The sequence below is a fragment of the Sylvia atricapilla genome, chromosome 11 (genome assembly GCF_009819655.1).
Source record: "Sylvia atricapilla isolate bSylAtr1 chromosome 11, bSylAtr1.pri, whole genome shotgun sequence".
NCBI lineage: Eukaryota > Metazoa > Chordata > Aves > Passeriformes > Sylviidae > Sylvia > Sylvia atricapilla.
The window spans coordinates 16,829,671-16,848,736 of record NC_089150.1 but is presented as its reverse complement, the minus strand read 5'-3'; the positions used below and the strand labels follow the sequence as shown (position 1 = coordinate 16,848,736).

Here is a 19,066-nt window from a genome sequence, read left to right as displayed (position 1 = left end):
GGAAACATCAGGATTACTTCAAGTGTAATCAGGAGGAATTCCCTCTCTCTCCTTGTATATCCTCATTTATATCTCCTGTGAAGGCTGTTTCCTCTGCCACCAAGGCAGAAAGCAGGAGCATTGAACTGTACTGGAACCAGACTAGGTTTGGATTGGATCCCAATTTAAATCCTGGAAGCTAACACTTCACATTACATCCACAATAGATTTCCCACCCACTGTAAGGGAAGGAATGACTAAAACAGAAGAAATGTGCCTTGGATAACTCACCAACATAATAAGGAGTGTAACAGGGGGTCTGCAGTGCATTTACAGTGGTTTCTTTGGCAAAGCCGAAGTCTGTGAGTTTGAGCACAGTATCTTTGTCTTTAGATGTGTAAAGCAGGTTTTCAGGCTGGAAGGCCACCAGAAGAACATAAACAGGACAATGAAGAGATGTCTCTAATGAGCTGACAGATCAAACCCACCACCAACATTTAGGTCTTCTTACTTCTATCACAACCCCACCAAACACACAGCATTGTTCCCTCCCAACATGCAGCACTCTTCCTCAGACTAAGCATCAGCATCCTTCTTAGCAAGGTATTTGGGAGAGCTGAGCACAAGACCCTGTCCAGTGGGCATCCAGTCTGGCTTCTTGAACCTTTCCCAGTTCCCTTCCTGGGACTGATCTGTGTGGTGACAGCAGCTGATCCTCAAGCACCCGAGGGGCAGGACAAGGGAAATCCTCAGCCAAACCCTCCACGAGCAACTGACAACTCCATCAAAATTAACTGATACAGACACACTCCTTTTGCTGCCTCCCCCTCCTCTGTCTCCTGAAACCTGAGTTAATTCCTCTCTTGCTCCACATTCCATACAGGCAGAAGTGACACAAAGGGAAATACAAGCTCTTGTGCCCAAGAACAGGGACAACAGGGTATTTCCATTATCTACAATTAGTTCAACTCATTTCACAGTTTACCCCCTGGTAACATCTGTAGAAAATCCAGCAGCTCAGAGCTGTGGAACTGATCTGATGCCTCAGTCTATCATTACATATCCTGCTTTCCAGGACATTCCATTCCTCGCTGTGTCCCTGTGTTGGAAGTGCTGGGGTGCAGTGAGCGTGGCTTTGCTTGTGCTGGGCACTTCAGAGCATGAACATGAAATACAACCCTACAAACTCTGTCAAACCCCTACAGTGACACTGGGGTTCAAACTTTACCTTATCAAACACTGGCAGGAACTGAGATCTCCTGATTTTCCAAAATATTCACACACTGAAGTGGGTTAGATGCATGAACTTGATATTATTCCTCCCAGAAGTTTCCCCTATTTCTGAAGAGGGTTTTGCTGTTTGGGTGGGGGTTTTTGTTTGTTTGTTTGGGGGTTTTTGTTTGTTTGTTTGGTGGGGGTTTTTTTAATACAAGTATGATGCTGAAAGTAACTAATATCTGGCAAAGACTGCATCATAAGTTAAAGGTTCACTTGAAGCAATGCTATTTTACTTGCTAATTAATGGACTGCAAGTGGGCAGTATCTCTTTAAGCATCTGACTATCATGAGATTTTTTCCTGCATTCCTTACACAACTGGAAGGCATTAGCACACATGAATATTCTAACCTTGGACTAGTTGCGAACTAGTGAGCAAATCCTTTCCCACGTTGGCAGATGAACAGGAACACTTTGACCATCTGACTGCACTCCCAGTTCTGTTAAAAGCACTCTGCCCAGTTCTTTCCTGCCATAAGTTCTCATTCCCAGCCCTCACACCTTGGGGCCTCACCTTGACGTCTCTGTGTGCGATGTTCATGGAGTGCAGGTACTGGATGGCTGTCCCAATGTCTCTCATTATTTCAGAGGCCTCTATAAATACAATTTTGGAGAAAGGTCACATTAACATTGCCACTGTAATTCAGGGACATGCTTGGCAATGCTTATGGCTTACAAACAGCCTGCTGGAACACGGAACAAGCGTCAAGACTAGAGAAACCCTAAAATTAGCCCTAATAATTGGGATTGCAGGCACCAAGCCCCCAGCTGCCCGGCTGCTCAGTCTCCTCCTGAGCAGGTGCTGCAGCTCAGACTCCTCAGGAGCTCGGAAATCCGGGCTTTAATTTGCTTACCAAAAAAAGCAGCAAGAGCAGAGCAGGTACACAAACAGCAACTGTGAAGAAAGGAGTCCCAACCAGAACCTTATCTCTAATTGTTCAGGACATGTCCTTGGTTGTTTGAGACAAAAATTTAACTTTCAGCTTCTAGTTCAAGGGTAAGAGGATGATCTATCAGATTTTCTAAAAACAGAGCTACACAGCAATAGAGTAATTTTAGGATAGGTCACATCTTAAGTCCTCACTGTCTTAGGAGTTTTTCATCAGGAGGAACAAAATCAACAGTTCTATTCAGCAAAGCCCAAACTGCTACCTTTGAAATAATATGCTTCAAAAATTTAACACAGTCCCAGTGGGAAATTCTAGCGGTGGAGCTGCCTTGCAACAGCAGTGCTCTGAGAGTCTGGAAGGGTTCAGTTATACAGGGAGGGGTTTCAGAGCAGAGAGGAATGACATTCCCATCTGAGCATTATATCACATCTCCATTGCAAGGAAACAACAGACACCTCGACCTGATCCTTCTGGGTTCTGCACAGGCAGAACTTGTACTGCAACCTGGAATCCTCTCTCACATGCCTTGATATTGAAACTCTACAATCTCAGACAAGGACAATCAGAATGCAGAAACACTCCTATACTTTGGGGAAAACCTTGCACAACCTCCTCTTTCCAGGTCCTAATGGGAAGCTGTGGCTATATAAACAGGCAGTGAACCTGGGGAATCCAGTGGCACAGGACTCATTTACCTCAGGAAAGAATGAAGGTGGTTTTTTGTTGAAATTTCTGTTTAAGTATTTATAGTGCTATACAATGCTATATATAACATAGAAAAATAATGTTTTTAGTAGAGTGCAGTTACTGATGTTAATGGAACCAGTTTTCTCCCTGGAATTTGTATTTTAGAGAAGAACAAATAAAGTTGCTAAAACTGCTCATTTTCCCTACACAAGTCTCTTACAGGACTATAAAGGATTCATCCCAGGCTAGGAAACACAGGAGAAGAACACAGACTGGCCTCTACACCAGATTTGCAAAATAAATCAGAGTAATTTACACACCCGGGTGTGTATTTTTCTGCTTCTAATCATTTTGCCAGGCCAATAGTTACACACACTATCACCTTGCAAACATCAATGGTTTTACTCTGAGCAGAAACAAGCTCTTATCTGTTGTGAGGGGCCAAGGAAAACCCTAGTCAAGCAGGCCTGTGGTTCTCTGTCAATAATAAATAGCAAAGACAATAAAAATGGCAAGACTGGTCTAGTGCAAGCTCTGTCCCTGCCTCAAGACAGGGCTTTACGTGTGCTCAGTCCCACCTACAGAAGGCAGGTTTGTTTGCAGTGTGGGTAATAACACCTCTTTTCAAGCATCTCCTCGAATGTTTCATCAGATGTGATTTGTTCATTATACTCATGACCCAACAATGTGCAATGAAGCTGTTTGAGGGACAGCCAGAGAGAGATCTCAGCAGGAGCTGCACTGATCATGGAAGAGCTGGTCTGGCACAAGACCAGGGAGCAGAGGAACAGATGCTCTCATGGTACAGAAATGAAAAAGCTGAGCAGGTTTGTAGAAAGATTTTTTCCCCAAACCTTTCATATTTTGCCTGAACTTGGCCAATTCTCATAATTCCTGGTTCTCAGGAACTTTTCATAATCACTCTTAACACACAGTGGGATAAATAACAATAACAACAACAAACCACCACCACAAATAAAATCAAAGAAAAAATCCTAAAAGGAAACAGGGGACAGCAAAATGGAGAAGAAAAAAAAAATCTTTCACAAAATTTAAAATTAAACTTGTGATGTTTCACCTCTCTCAGTGAAAGCTTGGTCTCCTCTCTCCTGGATCCTGCTAAACAGCTCTCCTCCCTCCATGCTGGAACAAAGAAGACAAAAACCTCACCTTATATCAGCAGAAAGGACAAAATTAACACCTGACCGTGCACTGATATAATCTCATGGAACCCCAGGAGGAACAGATAAAGATTACAGGCTGCCTCTTATGCCAGTGCTTCCTAAACAATCACACTCACATCAATGCAGAAAGCCATTCTGGTATGGCATAAATAGAAAACAAAATAAGACCAGGGAGTTTTGATGCTTTCAGTTTAATGTACCCTGTCACAGGGAACACGACACACAAAGATGGGAAGTCAGATATGCCAGCACTGGGAGGCTGACAATAATCTTGTTTCATGTAAAGGGTGGAGAGGAAGGAAAAGAAAAAAACAAAGACACCCAAAAGAATTATTAGTGTGTCCTCAGTTAAAAGGACAATAACTCAGGTATTGGAGACTAGGGAGAGAATAGGGGAAGTTAGAGTGAAAGTAGTTATGACAAGACAGATCACACTGGATCATTGGATTTACATCTGAAGTTGAAAGCTGATCACAACCAAAGCAGAATGTATTGGTAGAGACATCTTTCAAAGGTGTATTAATTAGTCAATGCTTTAATGAGGACAATTGCTATGGATCACAATGAAAATTTATTTTCTGGTAAAGGTTCCTCATTCTTCCAGCACACAGTATGCCTGGAGCAGCTGCACATTTCCTTATCAGTTCCATAAAGGGAACAAGAGATTTCCTGTGTAAACCGAAATTGTGCTGCTGAGAAATACCCCCAGCTGCCACCTAAGCCAACACATTCTCCTATTCCCTCCATCCCTCCAAAGGCAGTGCCTGGTGAGGGGCTGCTGCTGGTCCATACCATTCCATGACAATGAGCAGGCATCTCTTTCCATGATGGATATTCTCGTACACATCCAGTACATGGACAATGTGAGGACACCCCGAGGCTCGCCAGTGATACTCCACCTCCTGACGGGCTTTGGGGTTGTCATACAGGAGCTGTAGAGAAAGAGCAGAGAGCACAGTCAGCGAGGCACCACCATCCTGCCATCAACTGGCACCAACGTGCACTGGGACTCAAAGATGAGCTCCAGATGAGAAAACCTTCTCCAGCCAAAGGATGAGAATCCAAAACCACATTTTCACCGTCTCTGGGCTGACCAACTTGTTAGACTGAGGAACACAGAAAAAAACTGGTCCCCCTTGGAACTGGAAAGGCCTTGAATGACAATAAGAAGAGATTTTGAATCTGAGATGGAGGCAGGTCTACCTTACCCACTTCTGGATGGGAAACAGCAAATTTTTCTTATGTGTTTGCAAAACTTTAAAACAGAGAATCCCCCTGCTAGGGACAATAACTCTTCCACCTGCCCCCAGCTGCTGGGAGAAGAGACTTCCAGGTGGGTGCAGTGCAAATCGTGTAAGTTAAGTGAGATTTGAAACAATGAGGACTTTTACAGGGACTCTGAATATGCTTCTTAAACACTACACACACTTCAGACCCCACCAAGGTAAGAAGGGGCCTTTGGCTATCTAGATGCTTGAACTTATTTCTGTTACACACAAGACCAGTTTATTTTAAAGGCATTGATCTCTAGAAGGGCAGCAAGAGCTCATCCCTCCTGATCTTGCAACCTCGTGCACAAGCAGCATGTCCCTTCCTGTCTGCAGCCCTGCTCTGTACCCAACACCACAACTGAGCTTTTGTGCAGCAGGGGCACAGTGCTGAATCGTGCCTGTTCCCGTCTGCCTCGGCTCTCCAGACACTACTAACACTTTGTGACACAGACTCCCTTTACTGCACATTTGTACAGCTCCTGCACAATACAGCTGTGATCTGAGTTTGATACTTTATGCCCTATGGTAGTAATCATGATGATGATGGAGCAGCAACAAAACTGATGCTATATAAAGCATTGTTAAAGGTAGTGAAACAGAATAAAAATCAAGCAAAGAACAATCATCTCTGATATATTTGTGTTAGAAAAAGCCCACAGCAACCATGGGGGAACTGTTTCCAGACAGGCAAATAAAAAGTACCATTGCTGCACTGTTAGGCCTCAGCATGAAGCTCTTTCCACTCACGTTTGCTATCAGGTCCCAGTGAAAACACAACTGCATGACAATTGCTGAAAACAAGAATTAACATGTAACCTGTCATTAGGGACCTATGAATCAGAGCAGGAAACCGAAATTGTTTCTGTCCAATAGCCAAGCTAAGCCACAAGTGGTGTCTCAGGCACCTTCAATACAGGCAAACATTAAAGGTCACAGGAAGGAAGATGCAAATTCTGTATACTTTATTGACTTCAATACAGACAATTCACATCACTGGGAAAAAATCTTACACCTCTGCTGCTCCAGCATCCCTCTCAGCAGAGCAGACACAGTAACAAGGCAGGAAAGGCCTGCAGCCTTTCATACAATGCTGGGGAAGTGCTCAGGAACAACTGGAAAGAGAGTAAACACTTCTCTTCCAGGCCAGGAGCAGGAAAAGGGTGACAACTACTCCTCTGCTGAGTGCACATTTCTGTCTTTCTGTGAAGCACACGAAGGCTGCAGAGGGGGGACAAGGCTCAGGAGGGCAGCTGGCTCTGCAGCTGAATGTGCAGGAACCCCACATCATGCCCAGCCCAGGCCCCTGAGCCCAGCTCCAAAGCTCCTGCACTGGAGGTTTAGCAGAGCAAGGGGCTGGAGGAGCTCTCCGGCCAAGTTCATTGCCCTCACAGCCAACCTCCGGCAGGGCTGTCATTGTGCACCCAGAGCACACCCTTCTGAGATCACTGTCCGCCTCCTCCTTCCTGCTCCAGCCTGGCTATGGCCTCATTTCCAACACAAATAACTTCCTAAAGAAAGAGATGGCTCCAATTGGGACAAAGAGCCCACTAGTGAGTCCAAGTGCGGCTGCTTTGCTTCTTTCAGCCCATCAGCCCATTCAGCAGCCTTTCCTTCACAGGCACTGTGCTCCAGCTCAGTAGGACTGTCCATCAGAATTTTCCCCTCTGCCTTTCTGAGTTTGGGCTGTTGCCTAGAGGTCTCTTCAAAAGTTCATTAAATGATGTGTGCCACAAAAAAGCCCAAACACCCTCAAGACTAACCAGGCCTTGCAGTGTTTATTGCTTGGATGTTACTGGATTAATGCCACTTCTGAGTAGGACACTCCTAAAAGCTTCTCCTCTATCCTGTGCCACTGATCAGGCATTCCCTTTCTCTATACTAATGTAACTGCACTATAATCTGTGTCTATTGTGCTTGCACAGTGCACAGAGATGCTGTTTTTCAGGTTTGTACCAAGTGCTTACGAAAATTTTTTCAGAGAATTGAATTCTGAACTCTCTGAAGAGCTTTTACAAAGCATTTTGATGCACATAAGGATGCTGCAGTCTCTTTTCTCCACCCTTCAAGTAAGTTTTGTACACTTCTTTGTGCCAACATTGAATGTACTCATGCCAAGATGACACCTAGAGGAGCAGAGAAAGGGAAATTCAGAAATAAAGAGCAGATACACATACCAAGTGACATCTGATATACCAACCGTTTACCTTTGGATTTCTCCTTCTGAACTTTAAGAACAAATTAAATCTTCTCTTTATGCCTAAAACTGGAAGGCAGAACTGTACCTCTTATAAGACATTTTAGACACATAGACACTTGAAAAATGAAAGCTGTGTAGGGTTGAAAGTACCAATTTCTGCAAAATTTAGGTGATGATTTAACAACAGTCTAAAATTTTATACTTGCGATTAAATATCACAAACTTGCTAAGAACCTAAATGGATATTTTGCCATCTTCCTGAGCCCAAAGAGCAACTGTACTTCTATTGCTGCAATGGGTTTGATAAGACTTCACTTGGGTTCCCTGATAATGTACAAAAGTGCAGAGGCAATTGCGAATAAACGCAGAATTTCAGATCAATTTTCCTGGTGGTTTGAGGGAAAAGCAACTTGGGGAACAGGAAGCCCCCAGTCACTGCCCTAAAGTGTCCTTGGGGTTCAGCGAAGTCACAACAGGCTGTGGGCAGGATCATGAACCAGCCCAATTTCAAAAGCACACAAACCCCAAGAGACATCTCCATCTGCCAATTTCTCATCAGACCAGATGACACAAAGCACAGCAGCCTTTGCACAACTCCATGAGTGTGTGGTCAGACAACACAGTTTGCACTAGGAGCTGCTCAGTACAAAACGAGTTTTGCTGGAGCTCAGCATCACCAAACCACTGCCTAAATGCAGCAGATGAAACAGGGAGGTCACCAAAAACAGGGCTGATGGACTGAAGGCAAGAAAGCATAGGATGTGATTGACACGACTGTCCTCAATATCTGAAAAAGCTGAAGAGGGAAAAGAGCAGCACAGTGGGAGTGCTCAGCCTGTTCCTGAGGAACAACAGGGCAGATGCCAGCAGACGCTCCAGGATGTGCTGCCAAGTCAGGGCCTGGGCAGTGCAGGGAGCCCTGGACTCTTATTCTGGGGCATTGGCCTAACTCGAGTTGGGGAGCACCTGCCAAACAAACTCGAAACTGCAGTTTGGAAGGCTAGCTCTACGGAATTTCTTCCTGTGCAGAATTTCTAGAGAGAAAGAAAGAAAGAACGAACGAACGAACAAAACAAAGAAAAAAAAAAAAAAAAAAAGGCTAAAAAGTGACACAGTATCTTCTAATGCCTTTTCCCTTGATTTGGTGTGGTGTACACGAGGAAGGACAGCAGGAACCCTCATACCTTAATGGTCTGATCTATACAGGAAATAACCTCAGGGCTCCAGGGAGTGGCAAGTGATCTTCTGTACTCTGAATCTGTAACAACTGAGAGGGAAGATACCCATGGGCATGAGGCTGAGGACGGAACAACCACTTCTCAGTGACTTACTTTAACTTGAATATGCACTGCCAGATTACAGACTCCTGTCAGACCTGCTATCTGCTCCCTACACAGGAAATTAAGACCTCCAGTATGCTTTTTTAATTTAGTTTACACTTCAACAGATCTTCCTAATTCCAAACAGGTGCTGTGCTTGGATTAGAGGTGTTACAGGCTCCGTTCTCATCTACTCCATGTGCTATATTAAAGCAGCATCTGACACTACAACCATGTCTGTCTTATATACACTAATTCCAGAATCTGAACTCCTCTTCACAAGACAGTGAATAATCTCTATGCTATCTCCCTCACAAGAAGGCATCCCATTATTAAAACCAAAACGGAACCTGCAGAAATTTTCAGTCCTAAGGGTCCTCAGCACGCAATGCTGACACATAGGCAATTGCGTCTAGCTTATTTCTATTTCTAGCTGGGAAATAGAAAGTCTAAGGGGCTAAATGAAGCAGTTTTTTTGCTTGCTTTCCTCTTTGTGTGTCGCTGTTACCAAAATGCTGAATGCTACAAATAAGCCTTGAGAACTGAACTCACACTGATGCACAGAACCTGACACCATTTGCAGCAGAGCAGCTCTTCCAGTCTCTCTTTATTCAAGAGGGGTTGATGGCAAAAAGAGGCTTGGATAAAGTTTCTTTCATTCCCTCCCTCTCCTGCGCTACTAAAAGAAAAGGGAAAAAAAGAAAAAAGAAAAGAGAGCTATCAGTATGGCTTTGGATGTTTTGCCTTTTATTACATTGTGATTATTTCCAATATATCTTTTAATTCAATGTGAACAATCTTTGTCTGTTTCCAGGTCTCTTCAGAAGGGATAAAGCCATCCTTTGTGTCAGAATACTCAAGGAATTGAAATGATCAAGATTTCCTTCCTCACGCATCAGCAGTGCCCATCAGTGAAGCTGCAGCAGGAAACCACTTGTGTGCCTGCCACGGCAGCCCAGCGAGTGGGGAATCCACTCCTGCACAAATCTCCAAGAACCAATTCTGTTCTTTAAAACGAAAAAAATACAACACACTTCTGCTTGAATTATTTAGTACTGAACCATCAGTCTACAGCTAAGGGTTAGGGCAGGCACAGGTAGAAGGTCATGTGTAAACCTCGCACTTTTCTGCTGTTATTTCAAATCCACCTTAGGCTGCTGGAGTTTAAACCTGCTTGGAGGCTTCATTGAAAGAAACTGTCTGATTCCTGCAGAGCTGTCCAAGCTGCCACCACAGCTGGCATTTCTTGGCCTCTCAGTGTGGGCTCAGTCAGACAGCCAGTCCCAAACATGGGCTTCTCCAAGCTTGTAACTGGAACAACAGTCAAGCAGCACAGTTTCCCATCGCTCCTGCCTGCGGTATCAAATCCTTTCCCTCACCCTACGGAGCGTCAGGGCTGTACTGCACTGAAGGATCCTTCTCCATCCACCTCTCCCCTCTACTCTTCCAGCCTCTACTCAGCTAATCCTGGAAATGGCAAAAGCTGCAGCAGATCTTTGGGACCTTGCCAGCACAGGGGGATGTACAAAGGGCTTGGGGAGGATTCTCTGCACATGGAGTCAGAGCTGTGCTGAAACCAGCTCCCGGCTGACACACATGAGTTCAAATTCCTTATGCACATGTTTTAAAGGGAAAACAGGAGAAAAGAGTAGAATGGACCAAGATAAAAAGATCAGGTTAACAGAGATATTCTTTGTTTTCTTTAGAGTTTGAACACTGGATGTGGAGCAAGTCAGCTGAAAAACTTTGCTCGCTCCTTTGCTCTCCCTAGAGAGCACACACCATACAAATATTATTTTGCTCCAAGCCTCTCTCCTGCAGTTAATCAACCAGGTCTCTCAAAAATATCTTGATGTGGTTTCTGAATTTTATTTATTGTAGCAGTACTCACTACGGCACCAGGCACTCACTATGACTCTACAACCTGAGGTAAATAAATGAGACATAGCACTATTAATGCTCTAATTACACATGCAACTAGCCATTCACTCTGCAAAGGTCAGCTGTCTTTGCTCATAAATGTTAGTGGAGATACAGGGAATGCAACTGAAATGGCAAAGCTAGGGGCCAGGATACATTTCAAAGGTATCCCTTTGCCCACGTGAGGTTGGCATAAAACGAAGCACAAAAACGAGCCAAAATGCCCACAAAGAAAAGTGACTTTTCTAATACTCTGATAATCTCACATGAATGTATTTGAACTGCAGTGCCAAACATATGCAACTGTACATTCAATACCATGGGGTATAGAGAGATTTAAATGAAAAGCAGATGAGTTTGGCTAGAACCACATTACTTTGTATTTTAATACTGTGCTTGTTCTGTGTGTATGGAAACATATTCCCACTGGCACTGTAAGATTCCAGCTATTCTCAGTTGTGACAGGCTACAAAACAGCTGCACGTGGCTTCTGTTGTATTCAAAACACTGCAAATAGATTTCAGAAAAAAAAATACATCACCAACAGCTACTAACATGCTGCTACCAGACAGGAACATCCTCAAACACTTGTTTATACAAGAAGGCCCAGAAATCGACTCCTCTTTCTACCTTCTCCTGACGACAATTTCTACCACAAAATGCTGTTTAGCCAGCACTGACAACTGCATTCAACATCTGCAGTCAATATTCAGTAGCTGGGGAGACCTGCTGCAAAACCATTTCCAAAACTCAGACATGCTAATCTGTGATTAAAATAAAATAATCTCTAGCTCTGCAACTATTTTTACTCTTCCTAAATTTCCAAATTGAGGAAATTTAAATTCCCAGCTGAAAATTCTGACTTTTTTACCTTATAATTTCACTCGAGTGTCTGATATGAGGTTTGCCTTTGAAAAGGGAAATAAGAGAAGAAGAAGAAGGAAACCCAACAAAAAAAAAAAAAAACAAAAAAACAAAAAAACAAAAAACAAAAAAAAAACAAACAAAAAAAAAACCCAAATGTCTTGGTTTGGAAAGACAGGTGTTTGCCAGGGAAAACCCAGAGAACATAAACCTCCTCCCTCCAAATTATTATAATTTTGAAATCAAGGGCTTTCAGGCAAAGACAGGGGAATAGAGATTAACAATTATTTAGTAGGAATATTAAAAATAAAAATGTAGTAGTACCAAAAAAACCCAACCAACAAACAAAAAAGAAAACACTGACAGAGTAGACTACAGCCTGACCCCCTGTTGGTCAGGATGTTGGCAGCAGTCCCGTTCAGTCCTCCTGCAGTGACAGATGTGGTTCTGTTGGAGCTGAGATGATCCTGGAGAAGGCTGTAGTTTTCCTCTGAAGGCCCAGTGGTGGTGAGATGGGTCTGCTCTCCCTCTGGGAATCCAGTGCAGACAGGCTGTGCTGGTGCTCTGAATCCCAGGTTTGATCCAGGTAGGAATGTTTGGCTCCTCCCCCTGGGTGGAGCCTCTCCCAGTGGGATGATGGAATTGTCTCAGCCCTGCAGTGAGCCTGGATGGCCCATGAACAGCAGATTCCCCCTGGAGGGAGGATGGGTCAAAGAACACTGCCCCAGCTGGTTTAACAGCTGCCCCATTGACAGAAGACACCCCCCTGCCCTGTGAGTGGTGAGGAATGGGCCATAGAAGAGATAAAGGAAACACCTCCCCAGCTGCTTTCAACAGACGGCAATAGAATACACACTGCTGGTCACATCTTGCACTGCAACCAAAGACACCAAACAAAAACAAAAAACCCAAAACCCCCTAAAAAAACCCAAACAACCCCAAACAAAACCAAACAAAGCCACCACCACAAAAAACCCCAAACAAACCCCCTCAAACAAAAAAAACACCCCTCCCCCCCCAAAAAAAAACCAACCAAAAACAACCCCCAAAAAAGAAACAAAACAACAAACCCACAACAAAAAAAAAGCACCCAAAAAAACCACCTCAACACAAACTTCACTCCTCCCAGCCCTGAGTTCATAAATTCTGGGAACAAGGAGTCAGCTGACTTGGCTTCAGCAATTTATACAACTCAATCCTTGGCTGAGCAAAACGAATGGACCTTGTTTGTGAAACTTTGCTGTTTAAGAAAATTCCAGCAGTACAAAATATTGAGGCACTTCCTCACATCTTCAGCCAATCAAACTTTCCCTCTGCTATGACTTCAGTATTCATAGAACTAAAGTAAATTCAAGACTACAGTCTTGATCTTCCAGATGTCTAAGATCCCTATGCCTTGAATCAAAGCAAATAAAGGATCACTTAAAACTTTGAGATGTACCCTACAGCAAAGAGTTTTGACACTGCCATAGTAAAATCTCCCACAATGAGGACATATCCTGCCTGTCCAGGACTCAGGGTTGTCCTTGGGGCCAGTCTGAGACTGAGACACAGATTTCCACAAGAACTATGGCTATCACAAAACACTCTTTGTATTTTCTGAAGTGCCAGTTGTATTTCCTTACCTGTGGTGGTGCATGTTCTGGATTTTACTTTGCTTGTTCTGTTATATGAGCTATTTCCAGAAAGTTTAATGTAAAATGGTTTGTTCTTTGTACCCCCCTCCTGTTCCTTTCCCTTGGCTCATCCCCAAGTTGTTTGTCAGATATTTGTTAAGTGTCAATCATTAGTTACATAACCCTCTGGTCCTGTCAGTCACTCTGGGGCCTCTCCTTGCATCCAGAAAATTCCAAAAGAGGCGTCGAGTGATGGGGCAGAACCAAGGGGGTCCCGTCCCATTTGGTTATGATTTGATGTTGCACCTGTATGTCATGTTCAGAGTCACTCCTGACTTTTCTGTTATTGGTTTGTCGCTGTTCCCCACCCCTGAGACCCACCCCCCTTTATAAGTTGCTCCCCTCAGATCCTCAGGGTCTCTTCTGACAGAGCCCTGAGGTGAGGATTCCTCTGATCCAATAAACTCTGTAGCCCTGTCTCTGAAGAGTCCCATCTTTTACCTCCTGCCTTTGCCACGTCCCTGCTTTTGGTCAGCCAAGAACCCTCAGTGTCACTGTGGTGCCAGGGCTGGCTGAGCCGGGTGACACAGGGAGCTGCTAAACTTACCTTTGACACTCTTCTGTGCCATGACTGTGACACAGCAATACCTGCACAATACACCAGCGCTTTTTTTGGCCGTGAAATGGGCTGGAACATGTCTGCCAGGATATGACCATCTCACATGCAGCTGAAACTGACAGTCACAGTTCCTAAACTCCATTTTAACCATCCCTAATCCTCCCTCCTCCCAATAATATCTGACACCATGCCATTTGTTACATTTTGGTATATTTTTGTCTTACACCTCTGTTTTTCTTAAATAAAACCAAAAGTCCTCTAACTAGTAGTAACATCCTCCATAGGTTATCCACAGAAAGAACGGGAAAGAGGAAATATAGGTGTTATTCCGAATACTCTAATTTCAGTTCTAATTGCCATGCAAATCACCTGTACTACTGTGTGGGACAGCAGGGCATGAGTAAGCCATGGCACAGCTTTGCTGGAGCAGGATGTGGCAGAAGGCACTGAGAAGACCTGTGTCTGATGTTCTCTTTCTTAGCCTTCACACTAATCAGCAGTATGAAAATTAACACAGATGTGATAATACCAAACAAAGTAGAAACAGAAATTAGGAACATGTTTAATCTCATTAACCACAGATAACAGTAACTCCGAGGGAAACCTAAGCTGTCCCCCAGCTTTTCTCTGTATTTTTTGCATGTGTGACTACAGTCATGAAGATTAAATCACTCAAGAACTCCCAGGGAGGCTTTGACAGAGGCTCTTTGGGTTCCTGCTGTGGCCATTTGCCATGTCTGTCTTTTCACCCTTCTCTGCACCCCAGCCCCATTTTGGGACAGCTGACACCTTATTGAGCTTCCCCCCAACAGCTGCAGCTCTGTTTTCCTCCCCGGCTCCACCATTTGGCAGAGAAATTCAGAATGAAGATACTGTCCTGTCATGCCACTGCCCACACATCTAAACTCTCTGTTAGCTGACTTCCCATCGCCTTCCATATGAATTTCAGGTTGCCATCCATGCATGCAAAGCTGGGCAATGTGCCACCCCAGGCCAGCTCTTTCTCAGACAGAGCTGGCTCTTCCTCAACATCTTCTTCTTTGACACCCACATTTGTGCATTCTGTCGCATGACCAAGCAGTGTCTCTCTCCTGCTGCATAGTCTGTCTCAAGTATTCCTAAATCATCCAAAGAACTCAGAAATAAACAAAACCCTCTCAAATCTTCCTTCTCCCATTCCATGGGGCTCCTCTTCTTTGTTTAGCATCTTGCCAAATCCCTGACATCAGTGGCACTGACAGCAACTCTACCTCATGTCTCTCACAGCAGAGATACAGAGATTTGTCCCAGTTCTTGGGAATCTGAGTGGAGTGACTCTGGCCAGTGCAGCATCAAGCACTCAATCCTAAAAGCTGTCACCTGTGGCAGCTTAGCTCATCTTCAGTAATAAAACAAAGCCCTAAGGCCTTCAGCAAGGACATCTGTAAGATTTCTTTAGTGCTTCAAATCACTGCTATATGCTTTCACACTCATGTCTGTGCAAGCTCTGCCGCTGGCATTTTCAAGGAAAGATCTGTTTTTAAGGCACAACTCAGTCCATAGCTCTGTGGATGGAAGCTTAATGGTCCTCCAGGCATAAGGATCCCTGGAACTGGTTGTTGTGTACAGCCATGACATGACAGAATAGTGTGACTGTGAACAGAAACAAAACTCTGTGGCATTCAGCAGAGCTAGAAATGCAAAGGAAGCCATTAAAAGAAAAAGTAGATTGTTCTCCCAACACTTCTTGTCCTTATTTTGTCTGAATATATGTTATAGAGCTAAGTAAAGTGGTTCCCAGGAAAGGCAAGGAAAGAAAAGAAAAATACTCCAGAGGGAGAGGGAATTCAACAGATGTAATCAACATAGGCAAGTGACACTGCAGTAAAACTGTTATTTATGTTACAATTCTCACTGATGGCTTTTGCAGGGTGCACTGGCTCAGCCACCCCTGGTTACAGCTCTGCTCCGCTACAATGGCAGCAGAATCCAGCACAGCTCCTTTCAAGCCCCACAGCACACTCCTGGAGCAGCTAATGCCTTACAGAACTCATTACCTGATTAAGAGCTCTTTAATATCCACAACGCTGGAAAACACTTCTTAGAACGCAGCTGGGAGCTGCCAGTTCATACACAACCATACATTCCTTCCCATTTCCTTTCAGAAACCTTAAACACCCTGCCAGCCACCATTAAATCAAGATCCCCTCACCAGGTTAATGCCCCATCCTTCTAACCCACAGCCTCCTGACCATAGCTCCCTTCTCCACCCACACCTGGCACCTGCCCAGCCCATCCAGGCTCCCACCTCTCCAAGCACCCAAGCCCTGGAGACTCTCCTACAACAGCTGAGAACTCCTGTTCCTGGCCAGTCACAGCTCTCAGCTACCCCAGGCAAGCAGACTTTACTCCCCCAGTGATCCCGAGGGAAGGGAACATCTTTCCATTTTGCTGCCCACTTTATTTCAGTTCTCAGCTACATTGCCTCACTCTAAAGATTTTCCCTGTATCAGGATATGCTGTGGAGTGAGAGGTGTGAGCAGAGGGCTCACACCTCTTTCCCAACATCTATGTTCTATTTCTTGGACAGAGGTTAGAGAGGAATGGTTCATGTTCCCTGCAACCAGCAGACAGGAAGCAGTCAGACAACCACAAAGGTAGAACAGAGCAGCTTAAATGGAAGGGTGATTTTTTTCCCAAAATCAAGAGCATTTCCTTCACAGTCTTGAATAATGTCCTCTCTCTCCCTGCGTTGTGTTGGCTGTAATGGAAAAAGAAGAGGAAGAGGATCTCGAGAATATTTGGAAGTCTGATGTTTTGATTTCTTGTCTAAAGCAGCACCACACTCAGAGGACTGCACAAGGGTCAGAAAAATGAGACGTAGCAAAAGCACTGATGAAAAACAAGAATTATTCCAGGAATCAGATCCTTTTCATCTTTCCAACCTGAAGCACATCAGTTTCCCTTTCTTAAGGCACTGTCCTTCCTCTACTCTCCCTGCAGCAGTAGCTGCCTGTGACACACTGCAATGTTGGCTCACTTCCACAAGTCAGCGTGTCTGAGAGAGAGTCTGGGTTGAGGCAGGGGGAGGAGGAAGTGACAAAGCTGGGGCAGCAGAAAAGGGACTCAGGAGCCACCTGCCTGCTTCCAACTAACATCAGTACCCTGGAAACAGCTGCCCCATGGAAGTGTTCCTGACTCCTGAGGTGATGCTGTCACAGAAGCAATGTGTGTTCATCCAGTCTCATTCTCCTGGATGTGACCCACCAGGGAAACAGGAAAACATCCCTGCACTAAAGCCATGTTAACAGGGAAACAGATTGTCCGAGCGTGCAGCTGCTGCTCCCTCCACAGAGCTGCTCCAGTACTTCACAGCAGGCATGGCAAGGGGAGAAGGCACTCAGCCACGATGCTCTTCCCTCTGGCTGGGAAGGCAGATCCCCAGGTGGAGACTGCAAGGGTAATTTGCAGATTTTGAACATCCTGACACACCCCAGAAGATCTGGATTACACCTGCTTAATATGCAGGATTTTGTTCAAGACATGTCAGAGAGTGGTAATTCCAACTTCCACGGACTAATCCTTCTGCCATCATCAAAATGCTTTATGTTTATTTATATGTGGCCACATAACACTTTCCCAAGTAGGGGCTGCTTTGAAAACCTATAGAAACCATCTCTTGATCCATCTTCATCATTTCATGACCAGGGAAGGCAGTTATTTGTTTGTAAATTTAGACATACATTTGACTCTCTTGCCCACCATTAGTCTCTAATGGAAGTTACAAGGGCTGCTCACAAGCAGGAGACCAGCATCCCAGTGCCCCTGCCACCACAGGCTTCTCCACTCCACTTTTTGGGTGAGGGAGGAGAATCCCTGAAGGTCTAGGGAAAGAACATCAAGACAGTGATACATTGTTCTCATCACACAACTGCACAGGGCGAGCTCAAACAGGTCATCAAAAGCGATCCCTTTCAAAACAATTCTTAATATTAAATTATGATATCAACTATTGCAGGATCTGGAGACATTTTTCAAACTTTAAAGCATTAAAACTCAAAACTCCTGAAGTCTCAGTTTCTTCTTAGAAGTGACTATTCTAAACTAAGAGGCTGTGATATTTTGAACATAGGGGGTGATCTGCCAGAATTCATAATTATCTATCACTATCTGTATTTCCAACTGCAAGATTAGAACTATTTTCGTCAAAACTAAAAGTTTTCACATGAAAATATACAGCAGCTTGGTAGAAAAGCATTCATAGGTCCTGGACAGAACCATGGAAAACCGCCAAGAGACCCTGGATTTTCAGATGAGATAACACATAGTCAAATTCCTATTAAGTCTGGCTGCAGAAATCTACTTCCAAATCCTTGCTCTGCCTGAATTAGATGAGGGTCTACCACTTCACTACCTGAGTCCTTCCAGCTCTTACAGAACTCTTTGCATGCCCACAGTGCGCAGTGTCTCCCAGTTTTGACACCTGAAACACAAGCTGGCAAATAAAGACATAGCCCTGTGTTCTTCAGAGCCTAGCTGAGGGGGAACCACTGTCTATTTTGGGAAGGGTACAGCTGCTCTCACTCCTCCTGAGGAGTTTTAAAACTTCCTGGGTGTTTCTCAGTGTGGGGGATACTGCTGTATTTGATGAAGTTTTCATACAATCACAGTACCATTTCCTGCTCAGTGTAAAGGGAGGTATTCCCACAACCAATTGTCACACAACAAAAGAAAAGGTGAGCCTTTGCAGGAAAACCTCCTCAGGGATACATGGATTCATTACAGGGTGAGGGGGATTCAGAAGAGAGCTGAAAGAAGAAGACACCCCTGAGGCAAGTTTCAAGAGTGGCAGAAGCAGAGAGCTGCATGCAGGACTCTCAGGGGATGCAAGGCCAGAGCTACATTTACTTTCCAGATTATACACTGCCATAGCAAGAACTGCTGGAAAAACACTCCTGCTATTTCCCAAAGGACTGTTACAGAAATATCTGTTCCACTCATGTATTCCAGGGAACCTTCTGTGAAAAGACCACAAGACTCAAAGTGAAGCCTCTTCATAACTCTGTAACCTGCTTACCCAGGCAACTTCTATTAAGGAGGATTCGGCCTCTGAATCAGAAAGGAAAATTATCTTGCTTGTTGAAAGATGGAATAAGGCTTGGCTGCAGGAACAGGATGGAAGTCTGGATACTCAACTCAAATGACTAAGTGCCTATTTTTCAGGACCCAAATTCTGGCTACCCCAGAACAGCAACAAACCCCTAA

General features: G+C 44.4%; 1 protein-coding gene across 9 annotated transcripts in view; it reads right to left on the bottom strand.

Moving 5' to 3' along the window:
• The window catches only part of MAPKAPK3 (MAPK activated protein kinase 3), a 59,991-nt gene that overhangs the window by 13,211 nt on the left and 27,714 nt on the right, over positions 1-19,066 (bottom strand). For all 9 annotated transcript variants that reach the window (XM_066326898.1, XM_066326895.1, XM_066326894.1 and 6 more), the window contains 4 exons: positions 4,809-4,948; positions 3,911-3,975; positions 1,770-1,849; positions 271-394 (listed from right to left, as the gene is read on the bottom strand). In XM_066326898.1, the coding sequence (XP_066182995.1) occupies positions 271-394; positions 1,770-1,849; positions 3,911-3,975; positions 4,809-4,948 (409 nt within the window). The remainder of the gene's footprint in view (positions 1-270; positions 395-1,769; positions 1,850-3,910; positions 3,976-4,808; positions 4,949-19,066) is intronic.